The sequence below is a fragment of the Camarhynchus parvulus genome, chromosome 9, assembly GCF_901933205.1.
Source record: "Camarhynchus parvulus chromosome 9, STF_HiC, whole genome shotgun sequence".
Classification (NCBI taxonomy): Eukaryota; Metazoa; Chordata; class Aves; order Passeriformes; family Thraupidae; genus Camarhynchus; species Camarhynchus parvulus.
The window spans coordinates 19,088,967-19,104,810 of record NC_044579.1 but is presented as its reverse complement, the minus strand read 5'-3'; the positions used below and the strand labels follow the sequence as shown (position 1 = coordinate 19,104,810).

Here is a 15,844-nt window from a genome sequence, read left to right as displayed (position 1 = left end):
AACAGAGGTAAAAAATGAGGGAAACATTCTGTTGTTGACTCTGCAAGCAGGTGTGGAAACTCAAAAAGACATGTCGGACAAGCACAAAATTGAAATTACTACTGGCAGATATTAAAAAGACAACTTTCTCTGCTTTGTGGCATATTGCTACATAAATAATCCACTTGAGCTGAAAATCTCATAGATAAGACAGAGCTCCATGCATGGCTCTCCCACCAGGCCTGTAGATGATGGCCTGAGAATGAAACACTTCAGGAAGTGCTCCATCTCCTCTGCTTCAGATTAACTTGACACACTCACTTGGTGAACTGTCCCTCTATCAGCTCATGAAGACCAACACATGCACGTGTATGTGCTCAGGAGGGGTTGTTAGGATGGCACTTCATCAAAGAATCAACTGAGGAAGTGCCAGCATGTTGGAATACTAGATTAAAATTCTCAGCATCCAGGGTTCCAACACCAGCACAGAATGCCACTCTGAATTCAGTGTATTTAAACAGTGGGAATATACAGTACTATGTCAGGAATTCTTCCACAGAGCATTAAGCCATCTAATCCTAACAGATCTCTTCTGCCCAGGTGCCCCTGCTGTGCTTAACCCCACGGACATACTCGATCTGGCTACTCCCAGGCAATGCTTTGCTCAGCTGTCATGAGCAGTGAGATGAGAGCCCCTGAACACACAGAGCCAAAGGTAAGGACCAAGAAATGTTCCTTCTCCTGCCAAGGCTCCCCAGCCCTGTGCAGCCTGGGCATCCTTGCTACAGCTCCCCAGAGAGAGGATGTCCTGCAGCTCTGAAAGAGCAGCTGGGGAAATGGGCACAGAGGAGTTCCCAGCCACAGAGCCACCAGCCCAAGGTAATCAGTGCCATTAGTGCCTTTGTTCTCTGCAAATTCAAAGCAACAATCAACAAATGTGGAATACAAACTCTGTTACAGCTATTTTGCTTTTCAAAATGCTTTAGAACTCACATGCAATTCAACACTTAATTTAAAATGTTTCTATTGCAGTTTAGGCAGGAGAGATTGTTCTTGCATTGTACATTAATGTATGCTTTTCAAGAATTATGCAAACCAAAAAAAGTTGTGCTACAAGTCATAGGGGTAAAATAAAAATATGTAATTGTAATTATCCCTAGACAAAGACTATGATTTCAAGCAATTCTCAGTCAAAGTTACACCTAAAGGAATTAAAGGTGCACACAAGCAAAGTACCCAGACAGTCTTAATTGCCACAGCATAAAACAGTGGTGGAGAAAATTCAAAACTAATATATTAAAAATCATAAATTTAAATCTAATAAAAACTTTGATTTTTCAATTTCTCTTATGAGTTTTACTTGGCATCTTTACACATTATGTTTGTTTGGATGTATGTGTATTAATTTTCTACTTGTCGTCTTTAAATTTAAGTACACCTCTAAAACGGAAGTTTCCTGTGATATAATACTTGATTTAGGAATGATTAGAGCAACCTTCTAATGGTTTTTCTCACCTAATGCCAGGCTGGTACTTACTAAAGGCGACTTTAATGTCTCCCTAGCTCCTTCTCCCTGAGAACAGGTGCTATAGCCTCAACTCCACAGTGTTTCCTGAAAGCAGCTAAAAAAGAAGTAGCAATGAGACACTGTGGAATAACTGCAGTGATCAAGGGGAAAACTGGGCAGTACAGAGAGGGAATGTGTGATCCTCTTGTCAGAATCTTTCTGCATCACCAGAATAGTGACTGCTTACAGTTTGAGATTCTTTCTGCCTGGTCACACGTAGAAGCTTGAAAACAGAATTCTCCTTTGCGTGCAGAACAGCACCACAAACTCAACTGAATGTGGCAGTACAGGATTTAAGTAGTCTGCTTGAGATCACACAAACACCACTGCAGAACTAAGCTCTTTCTCACTGTGGTACTCGAGTCACAAACCACCCTGGGCTTTCTGTTGGAGGGAATGCACATGAACCAGGAAAAAAAAAATCGTCTTTTCACTTGCCTCTTTTCTTTTCTGAAGCAGCAGCTCCAATCTTTCATTAGCTCTTTTGCCAATCATTTTGTTTCTCTCAGCTTCATACTGCCTCTGTGTATTGTCCTGATGAATGCTCAGGTTTAAGGCAACATTCACAAGAGCAGTCATAAGCTTCATAGCTGCAAAGGTACAAGACAGATTATGACTCTTTACCTGTAGTCAGAGCTCAGAAAATATTTCCTCAGCAGATGCATACTCACAGCAAAAAGCCTCTCAACCCTGGCCCAGTGCCTGGATAGGCACTTCCACCCAGGCAACACCCAGGTCATTGGCCCATGGTCAGAAAGCAGAGCCTGTACCCCACACTGAGCTGCAGGAAGTGCTCCTTGCTGTCTTCTCCAGACAAGATCTGAGCGCACCAGGGAGCCAACACATGAGCCTGCAGCATCAGGGCATCATGAAGGCAGCTGCTGGGGAGTTACAGCCATTTCTGCACAGGAGAGGGCCAGCAGAGATGGCTCCATACTAAGGGTGACCTTAACCAATGGCTGCTGAGGATGGCTCAGCTCACAAGGGACCACAGCACAGCTCCTCTCAATGCAGGTCTGACACTATTTTAAAGTCAGCTGTACAGCCCTATAAAAATGCAATTTTTATTTTCACACATGCTGGATATGATATTGTTCGTGTCTGCTTTTCGGTACTAAAATTTATTTTTACAAAAAACATTAATAAGTGTCTTCTCCAAGTTCTGTATGGTTACGTAGTACAACACATTTTACAATATTGAAAAACCGGCAAAATAATGCAACAAACTATCACATCCTCTCTGCATGCTCCTCTAAATATGCAGCATTGCTTCAAGGTAGAAAAGCAACCACACAAATGGAGAAGTGAGGTTACTTGGATTGATTTGCACTGCTATAGCTCAAAACTGGTAACCTACAGGTACTTCTTCCTACAGCGAATCATCTCTCATTCCAACTGACTAGCATAGAGGAAAATTGAAAACAAAGACCTACAAACACTCCTTCAAGAAGAAATGCCAGTCTACAAGTAGATTTTCAAAAACTTTATCAAGACTGAGCTTCATGGCATCATGTTGACCTCTGTTCCTCAGTACTGCAACACAAATGCTGAAAACAGCTTGAAGGAAATTTGTAGAATCAAAGCAAAGCCTCAAGCTCCTTATAACAAGCAAATAAATAAACAAATGGCAGGTACTGTCACTGGTAAATGCTGAGATCCTTGGCAGCTCCCATCTGTGATGCAATGTTAGACAAATCTGTCATTAATGCAAGATGTGGCTGAAATAACTGCAGTCAGTTGCGATGAACCTCAGCTTCACCATCAGCTTATTCTTGCTGCAAGCTTCTAGCTACAGAATCCATTCCAAAAAGTGGAAACTCTTTATTCTACAGAGCATAAGTCTTGGGAAATAACTGTTCTAAGTGCTTCTGTTTCCTGTCTTTTAATCAAACCCCTCATACTTTTCGAATATCAACCCCATGCAGGGATGGACCAATCAATCCCATGGACCAGAGTGCAGACCTCAAATAAACTCTTCCCTATGAACCAATCAACCACAGTCTGAGCAAACAGCAAATCAAAACCACCCAGAACTGCAGACAGCATCAGATGGAAGGGAATAGTTTAAATAACAGGCATGGATTTCCAGCAGGTTATCTAGGCTCAAACGGTGCTCACCTTGGAATACTGAATTTGAAGAGGAAACTCCAAACCTGGAAACTTAAGCCTGCATAATTCTTGGTTTTACCATCCCATTGCTAAGTGTGGTGAAGAACACAACGGAATGTGTTTCCAAAGGAGTTCTGTCACTGTGAGTTGAAGGATTTGGGTTTCAGTTTTAAAATCAAAATCCACTCAAATCTGGAGATTTTTCTTCAGTATCATTGGAAATCTGCCTCTCTCTTTGATTCATAACGAGAGATGACATTTTAAATAAATTCTGATTGTATTTGTTTAACGCTGGATATTGGTGCACTTGAAACTGAAAAAATATGTATGAGGCTGACTGTGGAAAGACTAAATAGTAATAAATACTGGCCACAGAAACACTCAGATTATGACAAATGTCTGCGGTAAGAGTTTCAAATATCTGGTATGATCTATGAACCTTGCAATAAGACAGATTTCTTATCACCTGACATGACCAGCTGTAGACACCTACACCCAAGCCAGCCACTCCGGTAGTGCTTTGTAATTGAGAGAAATAGTTCCTTGTGGAGAGCAATTCATTCCTCTTAGAGGAGACATATAGGTGTGATGAAATACACAAGGAAAGCCCATTTCTATCTAATGATACACTCAGGGCTTTCCTTAGGTGAGGCAGCTGCACTAGAAGGTGGTGTGGCTGCAGGCAGAAGACAGGGAGCCCTACAACCATGGTCCAGTAATCCCAAACCTTATGCTTCTCTAGAGCTAAGGCACAGATTATCTTTTCTGGTGAATGGAAACTCTTTGACAATACAACTGTCCTGACAGTTCTTTAGAATAAATTTATACTCTAAAATATATAAATAATCCAACATTCTGTACAACAAGTGAACAATTAATAACAAAATACAAGACATAAGGATGCCACTCCTGATTGTCAGGATTCACTGGAGGCCCTGGGGATGACAGGAATCCCTACATACCTCAGCACTTTCCAAATAAAAAAGGAATATTTTAATTACAGTTGTGCCATATGTGGTACATGGATTTGATGGAGCTTCCCACAGTTTTTACGTTGGTCAGGGTTACAAATGACAGTTCCTCCTGGCAGTGGATAAGCAGCAGCAAGGGCAGCTCACTCACCAGCCAGCGTGCTGGTGTGCCGGAAGGCGCGGACCTGCGAGTCGGAGAGGCCGGTGAGCAGCGAGATCACCGTGTCCATCATGTACTCATCGTAGATGATGCTGTACTGGCACTGCCGGATCAGCACCCCGATGAACTCGCAGAAGTTGGAGCGGAACTTCTTCCACTGAGGCCCAGGCATGGTCAGGGGATAATCACCACTGTCCTGCAGAACAACAGAAGAAAAAGATCAAGTATTAATGGTGTCCCCATTTAATTTAATGTTGGTGTACCCATTGTGGCCTATGGACATCATCTTGTTCCTTCAAGCCAAGGGAAAATAACAAATAAAAACAACACATTATTCTTCAATAAACAAGGAAGCATATTGGCATGAAACCACTTTTGCAAAGACATCATTGTAACTGTTTTCTACTTGCAGTATTGGCTCTGTATAGTCCAAAATAAGAATCAAGACTCAATTCTCTTCCTTGCATGCTTGGTTAGGAAGTGGGAGCAAAGGATGAGACAGGAACATTTCAAAATATTTAAAGTCAAAACCTGAAAAAAGGCTTAATATTAACCACTTAAGGTTAATATTAAAGTGGATGCCTAACTTTCTGAATCACAGCCTTGGCACTTCATTTAGAACTGGTCAGAGGCACTGCTGTCCTACAGAAGTACCTGCTCTAGCTTTAGTTTTCCTCACTAAACAAAATGAATGCTCAGAATACTCAGCGTTTTATACACCAAAATACAAAGAAAACACAGTTCAAAAATCTCAAAGCTAAAAAGCATTCACCATTAGGAACACTTCTATTTTGACAGAAGATACCCAGTCTGAGTTGTAATTTACTTGTTTCAAACAAAATACTCAGATCTTTTGAAAGAGTATTTCTTTCTGTATCACTGTTCCAAAATGGTAATTTTCATGTCAAGTTCCTATTTGGTTTAAACTGCCATTTAAAATGCACAAAACATTAATTTGCACAGAGAAAACAGAGCAGCATGCTGTAAATCCTGTCTCATGAATCTGATGTGTCAGGAATCTGGAGCTCTTTGTTACAAGAGGCACTCCCAAGAGCTGAAGTTCAGCACCCAGAATGCCACCACCATTCTCAGTGGGATAAGGGTTCTCCAGTTCCTCTTCCTGCCTGCTCTGATGAACCTGTCTCTGCCCTGCTTCTCCGCATCCAACAGCTGAAGTTGCTGCTTTGCTTGTCAGTGCAGGTTCCCACACTGAGATTTTATCCACTGGTCCACTGCATTTTTAATTTAAAGCAGAAGTATATGGTAATATATTTCATAATACTTCAAACAACTATTTGTATACTCTACCTCATCAAATTCTTCTGTCATTTTCCTTATGATTTCTGCATTTTGCATGTTCCTGAACATTTCAATTCTCACCGTACCTGTAATGTAATGAAAGAACAAAAGAAATGAACACAACATGGTTTTGCTACATCAAAATATCAGTGTTTTTCTGCTGCTAAACAAACAGCTCAGTGATACATATAAGAGTATGCAGAGTGCAACAATAACAGGAATGTTTTGAAAAAGGCTGTCTCTTGAAGAAGTAGGGAAAGAGAACTCATTTGTCCTGTAATGTGCTTTCAAATGAGGAATTGGTATCATTTTCCATCCTTCCACTCTTTGCAGCCAAGCAAAAGTGATAAACCAGTGATAACCATGGAGGACTCATGTCATGTCTGCAGCTGCCCAAGGCTTTCCATTTTGTCTGCAAAATCAAATGAGCACCATCTTTCATTTTCACAGCCACTCCTGTGGTTCTGCACTTTCCATGCCGAGTGCCCGGGATGACGGATATCCATGTTCTCTATGCACCCACTGGGAGTTTTCACACTGCTCAGCCCAGGACCAGCATGGTTTACTGACTGAGGCGTGTTTTCCACACCAAAGGCTCCAAAGAGCTCAGCCAAGACATGAGCCAGCTCAGCACCAGAAGCAGCAACTGTATCGCTGTTATTCTTTAATGAAGATCTTCCACTCTTCCTTGTTACCTGAACACTGGAGTTGATAGGATTAATTTTTCATTGTAAATCAAACAAAGTTACCAAAATTGAAAATAGAACAACACAATAGCTATAAATGAGAATTCTTGTGTCTTGATCAAAATTCAGTCAGTGTACAAATAAAATATTCGGACATATTATTGCCTCTGCAGCTAGACACTATTTAAATATCTAACCACAGAACCCAGGGCAACATAAAGATTTTTTTTTGCTGATGCTGCTGCATGATCTTCTCTTCATCACTCCACAATCTTCTTTTGTTAATGGAGGAAATTCAGAAAAATTAAGCAAACTGCAGAGCTACAAAATCCATCCCAACATCATTAATACTACAAAGAGTAAGTCTCTCAGGTTTTGCAAAAAGTTCAACTGGATTAATGAGTCACTGCATGGCTTCAAAATTCAGACCATAACAGAAGCAGCTTAACAGCTAACAGTATTAGTCATTCTACAAAGGATAAATAAAGATAATTTAAGCATCCTAAATATTATGCAAATGTTTTCATTCTGGTATTTTATTCCTTTAAAAAAGAGCATTAGAAATATATGCATTTCAAAACATGCAAGCACAGTCGGAGCACACCAAGTCTCTCTATGTTAGTATGGGTACAGTTTTACACAGCAAATGAAATACTGAATTCTTGAATTGCTTTTGCTTCTTCCTGGAATAATATTTGTTATCTACTTCATACCGGGTAATACTGTCAACCTCGGTTCTGACAATGGCAATTTAAATTTGTGCATGGTAATTTCCATATCATTAACAAACAATTACTAATGCAATATATCAACATAAAACCAGGAACCCAAGAGAATACCACCATGTGACAGTTGAAAATATATTTTCTCAGCTTGGAAATCATCTGTATATGTAGCTATATTTTAATCTTTCCCTTAATCCTGAAAGTTTTGTTTTGGCTAAATGAAGCAGTTTCCCAGTACATCTCAGAGCAGTGGACAGGTACTATTGCAAAACCCCTCTGCTGCAGGAATGCCCCTTTCTCTCATGGCATGCTGGTATCTGCTGCTCTTCCCACTGGCAGCATACTCCTCAGTCAAAGAGGAACCAACTGACCTCTGCTATTTTACTGGTTTATAGCCCTGATTATAATGTTATTCTTATCTATTTATGGCTTCTTCTAATAACCTGCCATAGCCTCAGTTTCTCCGCAGTCATGGCCATGAGCAGATCCCAGAGAGCACCATCCCTCCCTGGGCAGTCAGAGGGTGTCACTGATTCCCAGCTGAGGCTGGGGAGATCTTCCAACACCTTCAAACAACAGTGGTGCAGTTCTCTGGGATCAGGAGGCATGGTGGACACACCATGAGACAAACTCCTGACATCTCCCAGGGCTGCCAGGGTGGGCAAGAGCTCCAAGGGCTGCTAAGGGAACATCAGGAAGCACTCGAGTGGAGAATAGCACTTACCCACTGTCCTGAACCATTCTTTCCCTCACTTTTCAGGATCCAGTTTACAGAAGTCATGGAAAACACAAGGAGTGTTTCTGTTTGTCTGGCAGTAGGCAGTGGCTGTGGCCTGACTGCTTCTCCTTCCACCACCTCTCCCCCACTCAACCACAGCACAACCCCATATGTTTTTCTGGCAAATTCATTTAACACTGTAAGTATGCTACAAAGGTTTCACTCAGATTTCATGGTGACATCACAACATTTCAACACTGCAGTGGTCAACATTATTCAAACCCATACTTTTTATGATTAGTGAAAAGCAAAATTTTCCCATTTTCAGGTGAATCCTTAATATGTAACAGATTGTCTATAAAGTACAACTGAGGGGTGGCATGCATCCCTGAAGTCTACCCTACTCAAATCACTTCATGTCCTTTTCTAGGCTGAGTTTTACCTCTGCCATGAAGCTCTCACTCTGTATTTAGTCAAGAGAATTGAAATTGTCTTAATCCATTAAAAACTGAGAAGCCTATTTTACTTTAGGACTAAGTTCTCAGTTAAAACCTATTCACACACATTGTGTTTTAAAAAGTCTTCTCACAGACATATATTTCCCCTTAATGACCAAATTCCAGCTTAACTTTCAAATAGAACAGGTATCAACATAATTTGTCAATAATTACAGCACCCAACATGGCCTTTAAGAATGAAAAGAAAAAACCCACACAGAGCACAAAACTTAATTTCAATGAGAGAAGACTAAAGGCGCCTATACAAAACTGGATGAATACACCTTAATTAACCCTAAACTGTGTACAAAACCAGATATATTTCTGGGAAATATAACACACAGTGGACTCAATGGCTTGAAAACATGTATTTAGAGTGAGAAGAATAACCAGTTTTATTAGTAAGCCCTGTAAAAGCAAAGCAACAATAAAGATCTCCAAGAGCTTTACAGGATGCAAAAGCCCTTGAGTCTGAGCACCAACCAGCCTTCACTAGCAGGAGTTAAACAGGGTTACACTTGGGATGTGGGTGGTCCCATGACTGCCTTTCCTGCTGCAAAGAGGAGGTCCTGGCACTGACCACTGCTGGCAATCAGGGAACACCATCACACCAAGTGCCACACTCCAATGCCTCCTGCACACGGCAGCTCTGGGATTTCTACAGGAAAAGAAAAGTCAGATGAGAGAAACATCAGCTCTAGGAGCCCATTTACAGTCACTTACTCCTGAAATGTTACTGTTCCTGCTGATGCCAATTAATTATATACTATGGAGGATATTACCTATACTATATGGTCAGTTGTCATCACAGGGACCTTTATTCACCAAAGCTACACAGACAATTTAATCCCTTCTCTTTTAGACCACCTGCCCACACTGAGTAAGCTGAAAGAAAAGCAGTGGGAGAATTGCAGCTCAAGACTGATGTGAATGGATATGAAATAAGCCCACAATCTCCTGCCAAAGGAGGATTAATTGTAGTACCTTAAATTCATGGTAGCTGATTAGACTGATCTCTCAAACACATGAACTGTGTTTGAAAAAGGAGAAAGATTTATAGAGGCACTGAGAAGAAGACACAAGGAAATTTGCCCAGGAAAGTACATGAAAAACACAATGTGCTCTTTTGCATCAGCTCAAACTCAATAGTGGAGACCACAGCTCCAGAACCTAATTGAAATTGCCAGAAGAGGGCAAGTTTAATAAAACATTTAAGAGGATGGATGGTGATTACAGAACTGCTGGATGGGCAGTATTTATCTCCCTTGATATCATTGAATGTGCAACTCCTGTACCTTTTGCCCCACTTATAATTTAGATCATAAGAAACAATCCACTTCTACAATGTCCGTAAGTGCATTTTTCAATCACCTGAGAAGTGGTACTGACAAATTCCATGTGACAGATGATAAAGACTGAAGTCAAACCATCAGGAGCACACGATTTCTCAGTGCTCAGCCTGGGTCAGGGTACTCTGCTGTAGCACTTCCACTGACTGTTCCCAGAAGAGAGCTGCCTGAATCTACCCAAAAATTACTCAGGCAAGTAGAAAAGTTCATTTTCTGTGGCTCACTCACGATCACGTAAGAACACTGAAGTAGCTCTTACCTCACTGGAATCAATAGATGTTAATCATTAATTTAAATGGAAGCAGTAGTGGGGCAGTTGAAGCATATCCAAATAGACGCTGAGACTCCTAAACCCCACTAGGGCTCCTGACTTTCTATTGATTTCTGTCCCTAAAAACTGAAACTCTTTGCTGAGACCAGAGGTCAAGACTTGAGAAAGACATCAGTCTAAATATTTGGTTGAATTTCCACACATGTAGGAATAGAAGATCCTTTCACTGATTTATTCCCCAATTCCTGCTGCATGGACTCTACACTGCCCAACTTCTGCTGCCAGTGAAGTAATATACAAAACACAGAGGCTTCCTATAAGGCACACAGCCAGTTCATCCTTAGAGCAGCTTTTGCCAGGGAACTCTTACTGAGTGAATCAGCAAGAATCTCAGTGGAAAAGTAAGTACAGTCTTGTGCAATTAAAATCTTATCAAACAGAGAATCATAGATTACTGTTAAAAAGAATTCTAATGGTTCATCTAAGTCTATCCTCCTACAACAAAACCAGAAACATGTCTGAATGTATTCTCTGAAATCCCTTTGCAATGTGAAGGCCTTATACACAGTACAGCCATGAAAAGTGCTGAAGGGCTGAATTCAGTAGTGTCAGTGGGCTTTTCCAATCTAAACAATTCCATGAGTCTGTGCTTAAAACAATCAGTACATATAAAAACAATCAGTATATATTAAAACAATCAGTAACATTAATACTGTCAATATCCATAAGGAGCATCATTAAAGGTTCTCAGTAAATCTGGGAGAATTTATTAATTCGTTTTTTTCTAACATAGGGGTCACTGTAAAATACAGTGGAATTTAATATCAAATCCTTGCTATTTCTGATACTCAAATTCAATGACAATTGTTCCACTTTAAGTGCAATTCTGTGTTACACTTATAAATTCAAAGTTCTGAATGAGATTAAGGAGTTGATAACTTTATATACATAACTAGCATTTCATATGATTTGAACTGCTAATCTCTTTTAAAATCCAAAATGTTATTTGATCCAGAAGATAATAGTGATGGCACTTATTCCCTCATTACAAGTATGGGAAGAAATACACTGAAGACAATCAGACATTTTTACAAAGAAGAGAACAATGTATGCCACTGACAATCCAGTCAGTGGATTCCCCTTGCTGAAAAGAAAAGTACATATTCTTATAGTATAAAGAGATAGAAACTTCATCCCTACTTTAAAGAAAACAGATCCTATGAAATTCTGAAACTGCAATTATGTGAATTATGTGTGAGAATTTGTTACTTGCTTAGACTATGCTGAATGTCAGAAGAATAAGAAAGGAAAAAAATAAAGAATTCAGGAGTGATCCAAAGAACTACATACCATTAAATGTGACTGCTGTGTCAGACTGGGAGGTGTTGTACTACAGATCTGGTGTGTCTGTTCAAGGGCTGATGTTATTTCTGTCAAGTAATGCTTCACAAACCCCCTGGAACTCCATGAGGCATCAATAACCAGCAACAACTCATACATTTATGTAACACAGATATTTTCAAAATCCTACAATGATCTCTCATTTCCTTAAAGGAGCTGATATCCAACAATCATATGCAAGAAAAGTTTTCAGATTAAAACCAGGAAAACAGATAGAGAAAAAAGGTCAGTTTTCAGAACAGAATGAACCTACCAACAGATCTTTCCATGTGAAGAAGTTGATAAAATATGTTCCATAGCGGATATAAATGCTTTGAAAGAAAGGATAAAAATGGAGGCAGCAGTTTGATCCTGGCCATGTGCTACAGCTTTTGCTCATGGGAGCCTCAGCTCTGCAGTGGCCCCACAGCCACGTCCTGCCCTGCACTGCCCCAGGTGACCCCGGCTGCAGGAGAAGTCTGCGCCCACAGAGGACACTCACACTGGAGGAGAGAGGTAAAAGCACACATCCAAGAAATGCTCTGCTGAAATTTCCCACCTGTTTCCCCAGGGCTGGTTCCAAGGTTCATTTCTGTGAGCGCTGCTCTCGCTGTGCTTCCTGCACACGTGCTGTAAGCAGATGTTTGTTAAGAACCTTCCTGGTGGATGCGATGAAACAAATTAACCTTGGCATTCCTGTACTCAGCAATCAGCACAGGGTGTTAGGCAGAATGCAAGCACAAGTCAGCATCACACAACTCTCACATTTGGCAGTAGTTCAGAGTTTTCCTGAGCTCTAGAGTGTTAAGGCACACTGTGACTACTGGATTTAACAGCTGATAGTAGATCCGTCATCTCTTAACTCATTTGTAATTTCCATCTCCACAGAACTCTGCATCAATGCAACCTGATTAGTTTAGCCCCCTACTCCTCCAGAAGGTACCTCATTCTATATCTAAAGCTGCAGCTTGATCATTTTATTTGATAAACCAGGATCTTATTTGAATTGCATGAAAAATTATTCTTCCATTTGCCATTCTTTTCCACATTCTTTTGTTTTTCTCTCTAAATTTATATATCCTTTAGGAAATGGGATGGTCATAACTACATTCAATGTTCAAGGTGCAGGTGCAATGTAAGTTTGAGAGAGATCTTTTGTGTCCAATATATGTACACATAAATTTGCCCTTTATTTCTAATTCTTAAGTTTGCCTCTCAGAGCACTGCCAAGCACAGAGGCTGTATTTTCCAATTATTCCCAATGACAGCAGGCTCCAAGAGCAGAATGTGAGTAACTACAACTTATCAGTGCATGTGTGGAAGCAGCCTTTGGCTGCCTGCTGTCAGAAGTGACTCAAATCCAGAAATATAAACATAGGTAGTGTGGAGGCTGAGCTCCAAGTTAAGTGTAAGATACAACAATGTAAATATTTGCACTAAATCCATTTAGGTCTATCTCCTCTTTCTGAGTGCCTTTATCACAGGCTGTTTTCACATCTGCTCTCCCCCCCCGTGAACAGGCCCCCACCAAAGCTTCCCTCTGAAACGAGGAGCCCAGTGTGAGGACAAGTTCTTCCCCTTCTCACAGAGGAACCTGTGTGCACAAATACCTGATCTGAGGGGGCAAAGACACTTCCCAGTGGGACAGGACAAGAGCCTGACAACCCAAACATGAGCACATTCCTGCTGTCTAAGCATTTCTGTAGTCACCAATGGAGAGAAAACAGTATTGCCATTGCTAACAACAGGCATCCTACCTGTGCTCTGTCCCTGGGGCACAGACCCAGTCCTGGGCTCTTGGGGAGTTTTCCACTGGCCACAAGTACCTGCTGAGTGAGCTGAGGCTTGAAACCAGGTGCCTCTTGTTATAACACATGCTCAGATGTGGGATAATGTAATAACAATGGCCTTGAAAACATCCAATCTGTCTGATAAACTCATTTCAAGGGAGAGCAATTGGTTTCTACCACTTCTGTACTTTCTACAATAAACTCCAGAGCAGTTTTTAAAACACTGAGTACTTCTCGAAGGAAAAATAATGGATTTCTGTTCCACCATACTGGAATAGGCTTCATATACTATAGATTCTTTATTATGCATTCTTCTGGATAGCTAAAAGGTTAATCACCAATTTTAAAAGCAGTAAGTATCTAAGTACTATTTCAACACAGTATTATTTATCCCTGTTCTATTTCCTATGATTTTTACCAAATGCTGTCCACAGAAGTACAAAAATCACAGCTTCTTACCTTCTTAGAGGTCTAGAATTATAGAATAATTTCAGGTAGCAGGATTCCTGACTGTCACTAGTCCAAACCCAAAGCAGAGATCCCAGCTAGACCAGGTGAGTCTGTCGGTGAACCCAGAGGACAGTGAACCCACAAAAGGAGCCCTTCTGCCTCTGGTGCCTGGCCAGCTCATAGCAGAAATGTTTTCCATTCTGTCAAACTAGAATTCCCCACATTCAACTTTTGTCTGTTACCTGCTGCAGAACTGTGTGAAGAGTCTGCAGTCCCCTTCTCTCTAGTCCTTCAATAATTGAAGGAAACAGCAAGATCTTCCTTCAGCCTTCTTAAAGCTGAGCAATGCTGCTGCCCAGTTTCTCCTCCCCAGAAGGCTTCCTGGAAATCCAAGCTGACACTCTTAACCACATCACACTTACCCACATTTCATGCTTCAAAGAACTTCAAGCTCCCTTTCACAGAAACCAAGGACATTTATTTCAGTGTCCACCCTTCCTTCTACTTTCTATGGATGTGCCTGTCCCATCTGCAGGTTCCCAGAGCTCAGCAGTAGCCCACACACACGCTGTCAGCATTGCAACATGCCTTTTTGCTAAAAGGTATTTTCCTTATCAGAGAAACAAACCTCTTGTTACTCAGTGTCAACATCTCTCCAGCTCATAAAACAAAATGCCATAAAACATGGTACCTCCACTTCCCAGAAAGTCAGGAGGCAAGAGATGATCACAGGAGGATTAGATAGCCATGGTCTATCCTCTTTCCCTTAGTCTTTTTGCTTTCCCTGATGGAGCTTTAATTCTTTCCTCAGCCTTCTGTTACTCATATTTCTACCTGTATTTCTCAGTATTTCTCAGGAGTAGTGAAGTAGGGAAGATGAAAGACAAGTCCTAAAAAATACAAAAAGAGAAGTAATTATCTAGAGATTTTCAATTGATGTGACAGGCTCTAGAGTCCACAAAACACGGTATCTAATAAGAAAACTAAGAGGGGGGGGAAAAAAAGAGAGAACCAAGAGGCCAGACCTTTTGTGCCACACCTGGGAGTTGCCAAAGATCTGACAGAGCTCAGCAAGCCACATGTGAGTCCCTTCAGCTGCTGATGGACCATCACACTCTGCTCCTTGCTCAGCTGCCTCTTGTCCCTGGAGAGAACTGCCCATTCCTCATTTTCCTCAAGGAAGCTGCTGTTACTTGCATGAGAGCTTCCCAGACACAGGTCTGAAGAAATACCCTTAGTTCAGAGCTCCTGCATTTTCCTGCAACTGTCTGCTGCTCCAGCACGTGGAAGGGAAGGATCAGGCCTACAGGGGTGTCTGCATTTGGGATCTATACAGTGCCAAACCTTATTAGCAATGGCACACCAAAGGGATTGCTAAGCTCCAGGTTTCCCAGAGCCAATCCTTACTCTTCAGTGTTCAACAGCACCATCCAGAGAGCCACAAGGCCAGGGCTGACTGGGATCCTCCCATATCCTTTAAATGATGGAAAAAAGCCAAGACATTAAACAACAGTAAAACAGAGGCTTTGTAAGCACTGCAGAGCTGCTGCAGAAAGGTGAAGAACTTTATCTGTCAATTTGAAGAAAGCTGGTATCCTTCAAAAAGTGAGACTGGAGATACAGAAACATCATGGAAACAACTTATATCTAAAACACTTAATTTCCCTCTTCAAGTGAAAGCCACCTTCTACCTGCAACATTTCTGTGCTTTTTTTGTTAACCTGAAAGAAGGAAATGAGACTTGGGTGCACTTCTGTCTGTAACTGTGCTGCTTAATAAATTGTAATCTTTTTGTTTAACCAGACCTGACTGGTCTTGGATATCCAGTCTCCCAATGAATTTTACAAAAGCAGGTCATTGAATGGAAGCCAATGAGGTCACTGGGGAATAGTG

The 15,844-nt window shown here is 41.1% G+C and overlaps 1 protein-coding gene across 2 annotated transcripts in view; it reads right to left on the bottom strand.

Moving 5' to 3' along the window:
• The window catches only part of STAG1 (stromal antigen 1), a 154,151-nt gene that overhangs the window by 58,827 nt on the left and 79,480 nt on the right, over nt 1-15,844 (bottom strand). For both annotated transcript variants that reach the window (XM_030954533.1, XM_030954534.1), the window contains exons 6-8: nt 6,095-6,171; nt 4,778-4,982; nt 1,985-2,136 (exon numbers count right to left, since the gene is read on the bottom strand). In XM_030954533.1, the coding sequence (XP_030810393.1) occupies nt 1,985-2,136; nt 4,778-4,982; nt 6,095-6,171 (434 nt within the window). The remainder of the gene's footprint in view (nt 1-1,984; nt 2,137-4,777; nt 4,983-6,094; nt 6,172-15,844) is intronic.